Source organism: Cotesia typhae, unplaced genomic scaffold, assembly GCF_013202065.1.
Source record: "Cotesia typhae breed Kobodo isofemale line unplaced genomic scaffold, CoteBio_Ctyphae contig_48, whole genome shotgun sequence".
In the NCBI taxonomy this organism is placed as follows: Eukaryota; Metazoa; Arthropoda; class Insecta; order Hymenoptera; family Braconidae; genus Cotesia; species Cotesia typhae.
The window spans coordinates 9,284,445-9,301,494 of NW_027423756.1; the positions used below are offsets into that span (position 1 = coordinate 9,284,445).

The following is a 17,050-nucleotide window of genomic DNA, read 5'->3' on the forward strand; positions in this document are numbered from 1 at the left end:
GAACACAGAGAATTTAATAAATAGAGCAGGTAACCAACTAGTAACATAAAAGGAATTTTTAATCCTCATTGCATGAAAGTCATCCAGTAAAAAGTATTTAGTAATACAAAGACTGTCGAGAATAAAATAATATTTTAACCAATGTACTATCTGTCAATGTACATTACACATATGTGGAATTATAATTTGTATTACAGTATTATTCGTAGAAAATTGTTGTAATGAAATTTCCTTTTAGGGATTAGGTCAAGATTAAATAATTCAATTTTAACATAAATATTTATTAATTCATTCAATTCTTAACGTTTTTATTCGACATACTAATTTTTGAGTAAAATTGTACGTAGGTGGTTACATTATGACACAAAAGGGCCATCACTTGTTCCCTTTCGACAAATCGTTACTTCCTGCAGATAAACTTATGATTCAAGAAAAAAAGCCGCGCTTTTACTTTTAAAATTTTAACTCCATTAAAAATCTATAAATTTAAAAATCGATTTACTTGTTACACAATTAATAATGGCTATATATTTATTAATTTTAATAAAAATATATATATGAGATTGTCGAAATCGTGTGGGTTAGGAATGACGTCTACCTACATGTAATATGTCCAAGAAAACATTCGATTTCACTATCTCGATTATCTGGGCAATAATTTATAATATTAATAGTAATAACCGATACTTATTATTACGGAAGTATCTCTTCACTTCTAATAATAACAATTTTATCTAGAAATAAGTGTATTAACACATACTTACATACATTGTTATTTATCCTGTGTAATTTAGGTATGAAGAAAATTTTTTAATAATATTTATTTCCGAGCTTCTCTTTATGACATTTCTACATACATTTATTTTATCTCTCGACAAGACCCTAAAACACAATATTTTTTTTTTTTTCTTCAAGTACTGTTCTCTTTGAAACATTACAGAGCTTGCGGTTTACTTAGGCATCAATAGTAATTTTATTTCAACATTTTCATGACTGACGTTTTGCAGTCCAAGTACTATTACATGTTTTACACAAAGTAAAATGCTTTGCTTTGCTAAGATATGAAACAAAAAAAAAATCATTTCTTGAAACTAAAGTACTTCAATTACATAAACAGATTTTATTGTGTGTTTACTTAAAATTTGATTATTAAAATAAAGTAAAAACACATAATTATAAATTCATTGTCACATTAAATATTTTCGCTTATTAAATATCCTTGTGTAGGTGTTACTCTAAAGTGATTTCACCTTGTATCCATTTCCATAAGAGTTATGAGTTAAGTGAGAAGTTGATCATTTTTGGATAACTATAATATAATATAATAAATGAATATAAACCCATTAAATAAAGAATAAGAAACAGAAACAAGAAATTATTATTTCATTCTAACGTGAGAAATAATTAAAGTTCATAAAATTCTGACAATACATACAGTTGTGTGGACTTTCCAAGAAATAAAACCCTGTGAATCGATTATATTAGTTTTCTCTACTCTCACTTTTATATTTTTAAAATAAGTGTGTAAGTTACGAGAAAGAAAAGCCCGTAGGCGTATGTGGGTGGTGAATAATCTTCCATCGTTTTGTTTTTACTGCAAGATGTATATAAACCTTTACAATTCATCGTTTTTGTGGATAAAATTCAATCATTTTTTAGATTACTTTAAATGATGATGCTCGTGTTCCGAATACTTAAATGTTAACCCTTGATTCCAACAATTGATGATGTTTTATCAGAAATATCACGTTAATATTTACTTTAACTGTATTAGAGCAGTTTCTAATGAACTATAGTTGAAGATACTAGGTCATATTGTATACAGAATATGACATGACCGCACCTTCGTGGATATATTTTCGTTATTAAGTGTATATTGCGATCGAACTCACTAATAACTTTTTTATTGGCTGCTAAAATTGACGTTTGTTTTAATTTTTCCATTTTTCACTTTAGAAAAATTATATTTATTTCTTCTAGAATTAGTTTTTAAACAGCTGTCAGAGTAGAACATTATTGACATTTTTGTGAAAAGTTATTTTATAAACCGGAAGATTTATTTGAGAAGCAATGACCTAACCAGTAACCTCTAGTCACGTGTTTCAGGTGTATAAATAGAGATTTACAGGCTCATCGTTTTACCTCCCAAAGTAGATAGCATCTCTTTGTTTTTTCTAATATTTGTTCACCAATAATTTTCTAGATTTTATTTTTCTACTCCAGATCAATATAAATTATTGACAAAAGTTTAATCATTTAAAAAAATTTTTTGTATCAAGAATACTTTAAATTACTATAGATAAATTAAAATTTTCAATGTTTTGACTGGTTATTAGACATTGAAATTTGTTTAAATAAATTAATTATTGATAAATACCGGTAGGTGGCCTATTTTAAACCCTTTTCGCTGGTAAATTGTTCTTCACAAAATATATAAGTGGCTTATTTTTTGAGCAAAAAAAGGTATACATACAAAAAACATGTCTAAGAGTAAATTAAACTTTTCACCGGTAAAATTTTAAGTAAACCGAAATAACTTAAGTAAGAAAATTTTGTTAGTGACGTTAATTAACTTCACAAATGAATAATTAATATCTGCGGTACGTTTCGAGTTAAATTTCAGTAAATTTCTACATTTCTCTTAATGTAAAAACTGTAATAATTAATAACGACTGAAGCACTTAAGTAATTATTAATTAACGTACTGATAACTGTTAATTAAAACAAAAGTAAACGGAAGTTGGTTATTTTAAAATAAATCATTAATCGTCCATGTAACACGAATAATATTTAATGTTAAGAATACGGTACACTTATCGATACAGATATTGCCTTTTTTTCATTCCATTAGCATTGCACTGGTTTTAATTTGATGCATAATAATTAATAATATTATTACATCTCGAGTCATTGACCTGAAATTAATTATTGCATATCAAGATTAGAGTGATTCCGTTAGTTTCATACCTTATTTTTGCGTTAATTTCATAACAGCAAATAGAAAAAAAAAAAAAAAACATCCAACATACTATGCTGTGTCGATAAAAAATCTTTTTAATAATCAGCGTTAAGATTAATAACAAATAAGTTGAGTGATTTGGTAAATTAAAATTTACGGTTAATGAATTTAAGATGATAAGATGCGTAACGAGAAAGAAGTTCTCGTGGTATGATTTGGAAAAAAAAAAAAAAAAAAACGACCTTCTCATCTCACCGGTATCCGAATAAAAAGGAATTTAAATTTAAATTCTTTTTGTAATCCTTACAGCATTAGAATCTATCGAATGTCCTTCCCTCTTTCTTATTTAAACTCTTCCGCGTTTATGTATGATGGTCCACTTTCACTTACTTTAGAGCAGCGTATAGTAAGTACATTTGGCTACTTTGAGATTGTGTTGCGGTCATTAACCCAGCAATTAAGAATGAAGTTAGCAACGATGCGTCGCGCCGCAGCAGTCGGTCAAATGATTGCTTCTTTTCTACATCTTGTTCTCCTTCTTCTGTGTGGTTTAGTTAGCAATGATGAAGACAACCGTAAGCGAGAATTTACAATTATGATCTAGGCGCATGTTTCCGGATAGCAACTATGATTATTCATTTTTTTTATCAGCAATTACTTCATTTTTTACATATTTATATTTTCCTCAATGTATGTCAATATTAAATTTAAATTTTAATAAATTCAACATTTTTTATTTTTAAGTTGACTTTCATTCAATAATTATGAAAATTAATTTAAAAAAATTTTTTTTTCTTATAATTTAATTTCAAACATAAAAAACAAAATTTTTAAAAGTACATTTTATTATTGCTCATTTAAAGATACTTATATGATGAATCAATACATGATATTTGTCTTAGCGGAACAACTTTTGAATGATTTTACTCAAGTAAATTATGTAAAATTATTATATTTGTACATATATACTTTATAATTAGAGCAGTTTATTTCATTCATACATTTTACCAGCAGCGTATAAAAAAACGAATACTAATAACAATAAATCACCGTCTAATTTATTATTATAATTGTATTTGTTAAATTAACAATGTGCTAGAGGATGAACGTCATTAGCAATTACTTGCACATTAAATTTATGGTAACAATGTAGTAAACACTCGTACAGTATGTCTGGTACAGACTCTTCGATTTCGAAAGCTTCAATAAAATTCTTATTTCTATATTATGTATTAGCTGGTATATTTTACACGAGAGTAACAACCCCACGTAAACGGTTAGCTTGATCATCGATGCGTAGATAGCGATCCACATACGAAACAGTGCGAGTTCCTTGGACACGAGCTTATTCTTTCTTAGTTGCTGTTTCTTTTTCCGCAATTCTTATTTCTTGTAGTCTTACGACGATGTTCGTTCAAAATACAACTTTTAACATTATGTTGCCTTTTTTTATTGGTGTTTTTAATTTTTTAATTAACAACAACGGTCATAATAATAATAATTATAATATTTATAATGAAATCTGCTGTTGAGTAACAAGTGATTAAATTAAATAAAATATTTGAAATCATGGTTAATTATTTAATTATTCATTGTGATTCCCAAGTGACCGAATGATTTGGATACTGAAGCTCATTTTGGTAAACACAATTATTGCTTTATTATTCATTGAATAATTCATTTAAAATATATTGCTTAATTAAATCTAATTAACATGTGATGTTATTAAGTTAATTTTGAATAACGGACTTGTCAGTTCGTATGCACATAAGCTATTTTCTCACTAGTTTATTAGTTTCTCAAGATTACGCTCAGTTAAATAATAAAAATCTAATACGGACAGTAAAATTTTACTAATATTTTCTTTTGATGATTAAATAATATTTAAAGGAATAACGGAAATCAATAGCGATCTCAAACTAGCCGACCTACACCTTAGGTGCAGCTTACCCACACGAGTTATCACGGTAACTTGTTAGAGCGTTATGTTATACATTATAAAAATATTTTTACGGAGGTATAGTACTAGCCAGTCATCAATGATTGTTTAATTTAAATTTACCTCATAAATTGTAATGGCGTTGGCGTGTAGGTTGAAAATTATTTGTATCGAATTGTTTAGCTATGGAATTTCATTTATAATTACTGCTATTCATATTTTAATTTCTTTTCTGTCATGTTTAATGCTTATTTATTTATTTTACCCTAGAATTGTCAATTATATATTGATACATTGGGTCAATGTTTTTTTTTTTTATTTTTCTTTTGATTTACCGTAAAATGATTATTATAAAAGAATTTTTTTTAAGTAACTTGATTTATTGTATCATATTCAAACTTTGCTAAAAATAAATAAAAAAAAAAATATTTATTGTAGCCAAATTTACACTTTTCGAGCAGCGATAAAAAAGTGTTGATACTACAGCTAATATTGCTATAAATTTTATAACAAAATACTAAGGTTACATTAAATTTAAAAAAATTGTGCGTCACGAATCAGCTTAATAATAACTCATATAATTGCACATACCTGATATGAGAAAGGCAATGTTAGCTTTCATACAACTCGATCTCACAGCAGCAAACTACACTTACCTTAGCTCTTTTTGCATCGGCATTGCTTCAAGAATCAACCTACCTATCAACCTATCAACCTACTCTGTGTCAGATTTCGCTTTACTTGTAATTTAAACAGTTGGAGGTTTTAGCAAAAATTGAAGTGTAAGAGTAAGAGTAATAGCAATGGCTATATAGCTTGAAGATGAGGAAGACATTGAAACCCTGACTTGGATTTATCTGGATACCTTTGCTAATAAATAAGACTACTACTTTAACTCCATGTATGCACTCTCTCTTGTGGTGAACATAAAAGTGGGTACACTTGAATGCACTATCTTCCTATCCCCATCACCTTCATATCTACTTATTATATCAGACAACATATATATATTCTGAGAAACTATTCGTAACACTTTTGAAACTTGATAATATCGCATTTTAAATGTTGACCGTGAAGAAAAATTAACTGACAGTAATCTCAATGTTTCACTTATACTTTCAGTTATTTATAACACCTTTAATCGTTAAATCATTCATTTGGTCAAATTATGATTTAGTTAAATAATTATTATAAATTTTTTAACTAATGAATTACGTAATTAATTAATAATAAAAAAATTTTAAAAGATGCATTGAAAAAAAAAAAAATTTAACTTAAATCAAGAGAAAAATTCTTAAACCAAGAAAATAATTTCAAAGAGTTTTATTGAAGTAAATTTTTTTTAAAAACCATAATAGAAAAAAATTTTTTATTTTGTAAAATATTTATATTTGGTGCATATTTATGTTTGACTTGGTATAATATTAAATGGAATGTTTGTATCTTTTGCCGTGACGCCCTTCCCGATACCGTCAGTTAACGGTGACAACGTGTCTTTTTATAGTATCATCATTAACTTAAGTCGGCGTAGCATACATAAATACATACACTGATATATCACTAGTATATAACTATCTAAGCTGTGTTACTTATAAGGCACATAACAATCAAGGTGACGGTGAACATTAGTGACTTTGATCGTCCGTGACGGCTCCTGGAGTTCATTCATGCGAGATTGTACAATCTAAATGTAACATCGATCGAAAGTAATCCAACAAATACATCTGCCGCTCTACATTTTATTATAAACTCATCAATATTTTTATTGCGCTGTAAACCATAAATTTTCAATTTTAAAACGTTCATTTTTGCGCAAACTCCCTACTGGGAATTTTTTTATTGTACTGGCAAGGACGAGATATTTTTTTCACTACTATTTCACGGATGACGTACACGATGCTTGAATTTTTGCATTTTATGGACCGGTGAATTTTCTTTTTCGTTATGTTGCACATTTACAAATTATTATATTTATTTTATGATGTGATATGATCGTTTCATGTTATTTCTGAACTTTATACTGTAGTTAAACATTTTTCCTTCAGTATAAAACGAATACATGATTTTTCTTACGTTGAATATTCGTTTGACTAAATGTATTTACCAATACTAGTAGAATTTAATGTTTAAATTTTTGCAATGTAAATAACTTTTAAAGTAAAACAAAATTATTAATAGCGTTATATTTTGTAGAAATTGTATATTAATTACAATTGAAAGTCAAGCAATAATAAAATAAGTCGGAATTACAAAATTTTCATTTGCGCTCAGTTCTATAATTATAGTATTGTCTGTAAAAACTTGATAGGCCACAAATGTCTGATCCGCTGACCCGTTTTCAGCGACCTGCACGCTTTCAAAGTCAAACTCACTCAGTCATCCACGACCAAATGAGAATTATGTACAACAATAAATTAATAACTTCTCAGTGGCCTATTTCTTGATAATAACTACAGTAAATTCCGTCTAAAACATCCAGTGAAATTACATTTATCACTTTCTTCAATGAGTCCCGTTTAATAATTAACAAAAAAAAAAAAGTATTTATAAGAGCCGAGTGACTGAATATGAATATTTACATAAATTTCAATATCACCAAAATTTTTAATTATAATTATAATTACTCGACAAAAAAGTCCATTCACTCCACAACAATGTACAATATACTTGCGCGAATTCACGTTGATTTACAAACACAAACGCAAACTACTTCCACTGGATCGATAATAATCGTATACCTGTTCTATTCGAGCAGCGACCCCCTTTACCAACTTTTTAACATGCCTTTGACCCCAATTGTCCTTATCTCATGATCAATCATCAACAATAATATCACACCAACTGAACTCGTTCTTAAGAACTTTTTTTATTTATTTTCAATCAATGAAATAGAATTTTTTACTCTCACCCCGCCTTAAATGAGATTAAATATTTTCTTTTGTTTCTACAGACATGATAATTTATTTTTTTTTATTTATTCCAGGCCAAACAACGTGCCTCCGTGAAATGGCTCCTTTCGAAGGCGTACAACAACCGTGTGCCGGACAATCTACGCGAACCTTACTATCGTGATTTGGAGGTAAGATACACATATTTTTCTTTTTAATATTATATTAAATTATTTTATTCAAAGATTAAAAATAAGAATGAAATCTTCTTTATTTGACAATTGCAATAAAAATTATCCGAGCTTTCTAATAATACTTATAAGTTTTTAAAAACTGTCGGAAAAATATCTTATAAAATTCTTGGCAAGAAATTTTCTCGTCTGAATTCTTTTTAGCATGTCACTAACAAGTTTTATCAACAAAAAAACCCGCTGGGCATGTTAGGAAAGTCAGCATTTTTAACATTAAATGAGCAAGTGAAACTTTACCCATAAAATCGAGATAAACTTTAGTGATTATCTTTTACCAATCGATCGATCTTTTAACACGTTATAAATAAATTTTTTGTAAAAAAATTTTTATTTTGTACAAATGGTGTCATTTTTATCGCGGAATAAAATCAAGAGATGACAATAGACTCAAATTTCATTAAAATCAATTCTAATTAAAAAAAACACAACAATGATTCGTGAAAATGAAGCAATGATATTTTTAAGATACTTAACGTTTATTTAATGGATTGTATATAAGAAAACTAAAATAATTAATGAGAAAATAACTAAAACAGTCAGTAAAAGTGCACATGTTGCACCCACGTAAGACCTCACTTGCTTGGCAGCAATCCAATTAAACCAATCGAATTAGTTTTACGTTTGCACTCCAACATGTCTCTCCGTATAGTAAATAATCAGGGAGTTATATTGTCATCAATCGTGAGTAGTTAAATCAAAATATAATAAATAATAATAAACACATCATATATTAAATGTATCTTTTGGAAACATTGTTGTGGATGCACTATTATTTGAAAGTACTGTGCGGGAAAACTTTGCATGCAAATTTTAAATTTATAAATTTTTTACGGCGCATCAAGGTTCGTTAATAAAAAAAAATCTAAAACACGTATTTTATCAAACTAAATAGTGAATGCCAGTTAAACTGCAGCTATTATGTCAAAGTTTCTTGTAACACTAAACATCCTTTGCTCAGAAGTTGTGTAAAAAATTCAAGCAGTGATACGATCACTGATTATCTTGGCACTAATCCAGTCGTTTCCTCTGTCCCCCAAGCGACCATCAGAATCAATAGTATCGCTTTTAAATTATTAAGTAATTGCTGCATTATTCTATACATTACTCTAATTAAAGTGCTTTTTTTCTCTGTTTTAGGATCAAGAGCATTTAAAACCACAAATTGTTCATGCGTTATCAAATGCTGAGCTATATTGTCTTGCATTGGCGAATATTTATTCAGACCCTAATTACCACAACCAAAACCACTGGGGAATATTGCAAGCGTTAGCGAGGAAAGGTGTCTATGTAGCTGAGCCTAATAATTCTCAATTAACTGAAACTATTCTTATTCAAAATTCACCATTGAAAATGGTAATTATTATTATTATTATCATTATTATTATGACTTATTTATTTATTTAAATTAATAAAAAATACCACTGGAAAAAATTGATTTAAAGTAAAATAGTAATTGTTTTTTTTTTATAAAATTTCAGTCTGCACATATGGCTGTGATAGAAGGTTTGATGGTCTTGTACGCGAAGGAAGTAGTGACAGGAGACCGTGTAGTGGCGGCGATCCGACGATTTGATCCTCAGCCAGAGATTGAAGTGCCTAGTGACCATGAAAAGGGCTTACTTATGTGGATAAGTCATGCCTCGCATGCATTAATCGCCAAAATACAAACGGAAGAAGGCGCTGGAGACAAAACGCGACTACCTGAGTTACCTGCAGCCAAGGACTTTCAGTCATTGTGCGACGGTGTGGGTTTGGCTGCTGTTGTGGCCTTCTACTGTCCCGGCGAACTCAACTGGATGGATATTAAAGTGTCAAAAAGACCCTCCGTTGCAGATGCACTCCACAATCTCTCACTTGTTCATAATTTTTGCATAAGATGCTTGCCCTACTCTATTTTTCATATGCAACCTGAGGATGTTACTTACATGAGAGGGTAATTATTTTATTTTATATTACGTTTGTCATTTTTATACAATCAGTCTGAAAATAATTCAAGGATAACTTTCTACAGTCATTACATTACATTATATTATATTACATTATATTACGATGAATTTAAATCACTGTTGTAAAATTTAATGCTTTTAAAATGTCCTTCAATTATTATCAGTGAGTGAATAATTTTATAAAAATAAAATATTTATCTGGTTAGGTCTATGAAACAAAATTTACTGGTTTTTCTCGCGGACATGTATAATGTGCTCGAGATACATCCTGTTAAATGTGTACGTTATCCAGGAGAAGAAAGAGCCATGCAGTATCTCGATGGTATGGATTATTTCCACTCGACTCATAAGTATATTTAATTATTAATCATTAATTACTTGAACAAGTACATTTATTATTTATTTAATAAATTAAATATTAGTGTAAACATGAATTAAAAGAAAATAGAAATTAACTCACTAAATAAAGATGTGAGCACTTGCGTAAGTCGACACCGAGTCAACACGTTAATGCCTCAATGGTACATACTATACGTACGATTCTATTTATTTAACTCTATTGTTATTATTATTATTATTATTATTATTGTTACTATAACAATATTATTACAATTTCCACATGGGTGACGGTTTATTCTGTATTGTATGATCGGTGAAGGCTACGCACTCTTTTTTACACTTAATTTATCTTGCTCTTTCTATATATATATATATATATATATATATATATACACATACATACACACATAAATTAATATTATATAATTTACGTTATTATAAGTTTATTCATAAAGATTTTATTACGATTAAGTAAACAAATATTTCATTTACGATATAATGTAATTATTTACTGTAGCATTTTATGCGAAAATATCTTGTCAAAGTTTACTCATTAATCGTAATAAAATTTCGCTTTTTATCAGTGTCAATACACATTCGTACGAAACATTGGCGTGTATGAGTGTTGACTATTTAAAAAAATTAAGTACAAGTCGCGATAAAAAATAATATTTAAAAAAATTAAACACAATTACTATATTACCGTATATTTTTATGATCAAATCTTCTTGACGATATGAACACAACAACTCAATTGGTGTGTCCGTCTTCTTCTCTCATCCGCCACCACAACTCAATCCTCAATGAACAATAAATATTGATACAAAACAATTAACTACCAATACCAATATCAATACCAATGTATGTGTGACGGTGTGACAATAATCAGCTTGCCCGCGCAATAGTCACGGGGTAGCTCATAAACGAAGTCTACCGCAAGCTATAGCTCCAATTCCTGATCTGAGAAGCAACCTCTCTGTGTCCGCGCCAGGTTTCACAGGTATCCGTTTATAACCACGATCAAAACTTATCTCAAGTTTTATAATTATCATAGGTGGTTTTTTTTTTTCTTCATTTTCTTTTATAAATCCTCTTCATCGTGTTATTTTTTTCATCGCCATCCGTGGTTCAGTAATTCATTTGTATTAGAATGGGAATAAATGTCTTGTTTTGTTTCTTCTATTCTCTTCTCTTCAAGCTCCAGATAACTGGGAGAATTTCATAAGTCATTTTTATTCACTGTTTATTAGCTTCTTTATCTATCACTAGTTACTCTCCCGATAAACCATGATTCAAATGCAATTCTGTTCACTATCTTTGTATATTTTTTTTATGGTCATATTAATATAATTAGTATAGATTTTTATCATTTTAATTTATAAAGATAACGTTACACTTAAATAAATTTTATTGATATTTTTAAAGATTAAATAACTTCATCGTTACAATATTATCAGTTATTTTGAAACTCAAAATATTTAAAGAAGTAAAAAAAAGAAAATTTTATATGGTATTTCAATCAAATAATTATAATAAATTATAATATGCATTTGAATAATGGTATTATTAAATCAATTGATGAGATGTTTTGAATGAGAAGAGAAATAAATTTTAGGCGCACAGCTTGTTACTAATATTAATAAGTATGGTTTGCTAATAATACATATATAAATATGTAAATATCTATATATACCATAATTACATGAAAAGTAGTTCTCGATTCATACTACATGACAATGAGAGTGTGCATGAGAGAGATGTAGAAGTGATGGAAATAAATATCAATAATACCCAAGATCGCGATTCATACTTTATTATTGCTTGAATTATTTTTTCGCTTTTTTACTTATGGTCATTATTATTTATGCATGTCGTTTTGTCTTATTTGCCAATTGTCATTACTCATTTAATAGCCATCACATTTTTGTTTCGACCATTGTCAATTAGGAGTAAATGCGTTCAATCATGAGATGAGATCAACTTCATTTTTCGTTAGTTAGTATTTTTTTGCGATCTACTTTTTGTATTTACTTATTTTTTTTTTTTTTTTTTTTTTTTTTTATGATCATATGTTCATTTTGTGTTTCAGTATAGATTTTTATCGACTGCGTGTTAGTAATAGCTTAATCAACAAGCATAAAAATTTTCGCTTTATTTTTTATTTTAGGCTTTTTATTATTTATTAAAACAAAGATACTAGTAAATATTTTTTCTAGATAATAGTAATAGTAGTTAAGTATTTACTGGAATCTTTATCAATGCATTTTTTGTTAATTATTTTATTGATATTAAAAATGATTTTTTACTTGATTTTCATAAACTCCATTAGGTAATAAGTTTACTTTCACTCAATAATAATAATAATGAAAAAAATATTAAACGGTTCATTAAATTTTGCAGTTGGGAAGCCTATACCATCAAGTTCTGTAAGAAAATCACAATCGCTTCAACAAACGGCTGAAAGTCATTCATACGATGATAGGTAATATATTTCAATAATAAATACAATAAATATTTAATAAAAAAGTAATAAATTATTCAATTGCAGACGCGCCGGGTCTGAAGAAAATTTTATAGTACACAGAAATCGTGGTATCCCGACCCTGAGTTCTGTAATAGATGATAAATATAATAATACAGCTGCTGGACGGCCGAGTAATTGGGAAGACCAACGAAGAAGTTCATACGCAGGAAGACGTTCGCGACGCAACAGTGTAACGGATGACTCCCAGTTGACAATCGAAAATTTTGGTGGATCGCAGGACAATTTACATAATTTTGGATGTGTTCGAAACCCCGATAAAGAGTTAGTGCACACGGGTAAGCGCACCGCCACTGAACCCACACTTCCAGCACGCTCAAGTGTCCAAGACGCTTACGGGAGCGACGTCCAGAATATTTTAGCTGACAACGGTTACGGGAATGACGACCTGCCACCCACGAGATTACGACGACAAATTTCTAATTCTAATCTTAATAACTCGAGTCACAAAAATGTTTTACATTCCACGGATAATAATAATGATAATACTGACAGCGAAATAAAAACAACAGCCAATACGAGTGCTACAAAAATGTCAAGTTTTGCTAATTTAACCCAACACAATTCGGAAAAGAGTATTAATTTTAAGTATACTGAGCAGCAAGAACATGACGAACTCAGTGCCAATAAAGTTAATTATAATAATAAAAAATTTGGACAGAGCAATGGTAATGGTATTGGAGAAAAGAAAACAACTTTTGCGACTTTACCTAATACAACAACGTGGCAGCAACAAAGTGCTCAACAGTCTCAACAGTTGGAACAACAATCAGCTGGTAAATTTTTTTTATTTTTCATTAAATTTACTAAAAAATTTCACTCGTAACTAATTACTTAAAAATTTATCTAATTTTTTAGTTTTAAATTTAAAAAACTTCTTCAAAGTTGTTGTAGTATTTATTTATTTTTTTTTTTTATTATTCATTATCTCATGAAATATTTATACTGTTAAAATCTTAGATTAAATTTTATTGATACACAAAATTCATAACTTTATATTTAAAAAGATAATTATTGAATATCTTACTGATTATTAATAAATAATTTCAGATGAAAATGGTGGTAATACAATGGTATACGCTGCGCAAATAAACAACATAAAAATGAAATTAGAAGAAAAACGCCGGCTCATTGAGAACGAAAAAAGAAGAATGGAAGTTGTTGTCTCGAAACAGCGACAAAAAGTGGGAAAAGCAGCTTTTCTTCAGGCTGTAACCAAGGTCAGCATTAACAACTTATTAAATAATTAATTTAATATTATTTTCATTACTAAAAAAAAAAAAAAAAAACTTAGTGTCTGTTTAAAAACTCTAATATTTTAATATCTTTTTGAATTAATTGTGTGTGTTGCTAATCAATTATAATGCAATTATGTTTCTAATCTTTCAGTTTTACATTGCGGTAAGTGCGTGTTGGATGGACAGATTGTTTGTCGTCTCACAAAATCATGCACTTATCAACCTTATTTATTGTTTTATAAAATATTAATTTTTTCATAATTTTTTAAAATTATTTTAATTGGCTCAGGTTGCATGGTTTTATAATTAATTGATTAATTTTAAGTATTTTTATTGTTTATATTAGTTGCCGTAGCCAAGTGTAGAAAAATTCGCTTTGTCTAAAACTGAAAAAAAAATTTATATCAAATAAATAATAGTAAATCCCAAATTGTTTAAAATTAAATTAGTAAATTAGACAGCACGTTTTTTTCACCGTCAAATTATTTTCCGTAGTCGCTTTAGTAAAAGTTGACGCTTTAAATTAATTAATTAATTAACTCACAAATAAAAATTAATTAGTTAATTAATTAAATGTAAAAGAAAGAAACTTGGCTGCGGTATTTTTTGGAGTTGTTGATTGGTGGTGGGATGTGAGTGTATAACAAGGGTCGGTGGTTGGGATGGTTACAGGGTAAGGTTAAATCTCCTTCTTCATCAACATCCGGTGGTGACAGTCCCGTAGAGCATGGTCCTTCTACTCCATTGTCCTCCGGATCCGCTGGAGATACCCCAACAAACGTTACCGAGACTACGTCATCGGTATCGCACCAAAATGCCCAAGAAAAACCGCAGCGTCCTTTTTCATTGAAGGTACGAAACTGCGTTTTCATTTTAATTATTTGTGTACTCATTTTTTTTCTTCTGCTGCATATTATTTATATTATTTTTTCTACATTTAGCTAATTGTTGACTGTTCGGTAATTATTTTACCAAGATACATTTAATGGCTGTAAATAATTTATTTATTTATTTTTTTGGTGATGGTTATTATGTATTTATTTACTATTAATAATTTTATTATTTTTTTATTTTAGTTTAAAGCTAATGTAATGTATGCTTTCTTATTATTTTATTTTATTTTAATCTTATAAATTAATTTAATTTATCTAATAAAATATATTTAATTAGTAATTAGATTAAAAGACTTGATTCGTGACAAATATTTAGAGCAGAACAAAAATATTAATAGTTAAACTGAATTCGTTGGAGGGATATACTCAATATGATACTAGATATTGATCAAACACAAAGATAAATGATCTTGAAATAAAATGTCGCTATAGACTTAACATTCTTGTTTAAATGTTTAAAGTTTCAGTTGGATTTAGAATGTCGTGAGTGTTCTGCATTTTTGTAGTAAAATAATTTAATATTAATTTTAAAAAAATTTAGTACATTTAATTGCATTATAACGATAGTAACGTTTGCTTAAATAAATTAAAAAAAAAAATTATTTCAATTCTTAAAAACTATAAATTGCGGATGACGTAATTTATCTTGGTTTAAATTTTTTCTTTAATTTTTAGGAATTATTTTTTATCCAAATAATTAATAAAAAAGATTATTTTTTGTAGGAAATTACTGAAGATATTCATGATGTCGAGCACAAGTGGTTGGAGCAAGATGGTAGTGCACCATTTACTGAAACTCGCCGTACTCCTGACATCGAAAACATGGATTTTGATCAATGTCAACAATCTATATCACAGTAATTATTATATTTAATTTTTTAATTAAAATGACTATCCACGGCATTAAAAAATATCCCTTGTATCCACTGAGCGTGGGTATAACAGGGCCCGTCGTTATATTAATTAATAACGAATATTATTTAATTTCAGTATGAACTCGACTTTAAACGACATACAAGTAGACATTCAACGTCTCGCGAGCCAACAAAATCAAATTCAACAGCAAACTCTGATGACCCAGCAACAGCAACAAATTCACCAGCAGCTGCAAGAGCTCCAGAGTTTGCGAAACCAACAGCAGCATCTCCAAAGTTACGGAATGCCGCCGATAAGCCCTATGACTCCGCGACTTGCAGATACACAGCCAGGACAATTTTACTTACATGACCAACCGCAGCAAATGCAGAGAAGAACCTGGGGTCGGCCGGCACACCAGCAAAATTTGGTTAACGAAATGGCCTCAGTGGGCCACTATCAACCACAACCGGTTGTCGACCCCCATTATAGTCCTCAGCCAGTCGCCGCTGCCTCTGTTATATACCAACAAGATCCTCGCCTGTATCAGGACACAAGGACTTGGGGTACTGGTGCTATACCTCAGCAGAAAGGATTTGTTTTGCATGATAACACGCAAGATCAACAACAATATCAGCCGAGGTATCTAAACGGTGGCGATCATAGTCTCTGCAATAGTCAAATGCATCAACCGATTCAAAATTATCCGTCGGCTGCACTTTTTAATCAAACCCCGCCCACGGCTGCTAGTCCTCAACACCGTAATGCCGTGAGTATTTTTAAATAATAAATAATCATTTATTTATTTTATTATTATTATTTTTTAATGGTAATTTAGAGGCCAATGATTTGAAATAAATTAAAAGATACTGTACACTACTCGTTATTGTTTAAAATGAGGAATAATTACATTAGTGAGAGGTTTAAAGGTCTTTGACGATTGGCTGTGTGTGTTGGTAGCAGTGATCGGTGTTAACGTACATCCGTACATTATATTAGTATTAAGAGTCTTATTTACAAGAGCCAGCAATGCTAAAACCAGTTGGTGATGTAATTCGCCTTTTTAAGATTGTCTGAGTTGTCACCGAACATGGTAGCGTCATCCCACACACTGTTTCTCCAGCTTACCTGATGGAACACACTCCTACAGTTTGATCTCGACCCACTGAACACTTTTGATCGTCTGCTACTATTCTTATA

General features: G+C 29.3%; 1 protein-coding gene across 5 annotated transcripts in view; it reads left to right on the forward strand.

Moving 5' to 3' along the window:
* Patronin (calmodulin-regulated spectrin-associated protein patronin) overlaps positions 1 to 17,050 on the forward strand; it is a 28,773-nt gene that overhangs the window by 5,202 nt on the left and 6,521 nt on the right. For 3 of the 5 annotated variants that reach the window (XM_074245699.1, XM_074245700.1, XM_074245703.1), the window contains 11 exons: positions 7,882 to 7,977; positions 9,175 to 9,390; positions 9,516 to 9,970; positions 10,190 to 10,305; positions 11,212 to 11,322; positions 12,723 to 12,804; positions 12,871 to 13,640; positions 13,915 to 14,084; positions 14,775 to 14,954; positions 15,719 to 15,852; positions 15,986 to 16,619. In XM_074245699.1, coding sequence (XP_074101800.1) covers positions 7,882 to 7,977; positions 9,175 to 9,390; positions 9,516 to 9,970; positions 10,190 to 10,305; positions 11,212 to 11,322; positions 12,723 to 12,804; positions 12,871 to 13,640; positions 13,915 to 14,084; positions 14,775 to 14,954; positions 15,719 to 15,852; positions 15,986 to 16,619 — 2,964 coding nt within the window. The remainder of the gene's footprint in view (positions 1 to 7,881; positions 7,978 to 9,174; positions 9,391 to 9,515; positions 9,971 to 10,189; positions 10,306 to 11,211; positions 11,323 to 12,722; positions 12,805 to 12,870; positions 13,641 to 13,914; positions 14,085 to 14,774; positions 14,955 to 15,718; positions 15,853 to 15,985; positions 16,620 to 17,050) is intronic. The other 2 variants (XM_074245701.1, XM_074245702.1) reach the window with 2 other exon arrangements.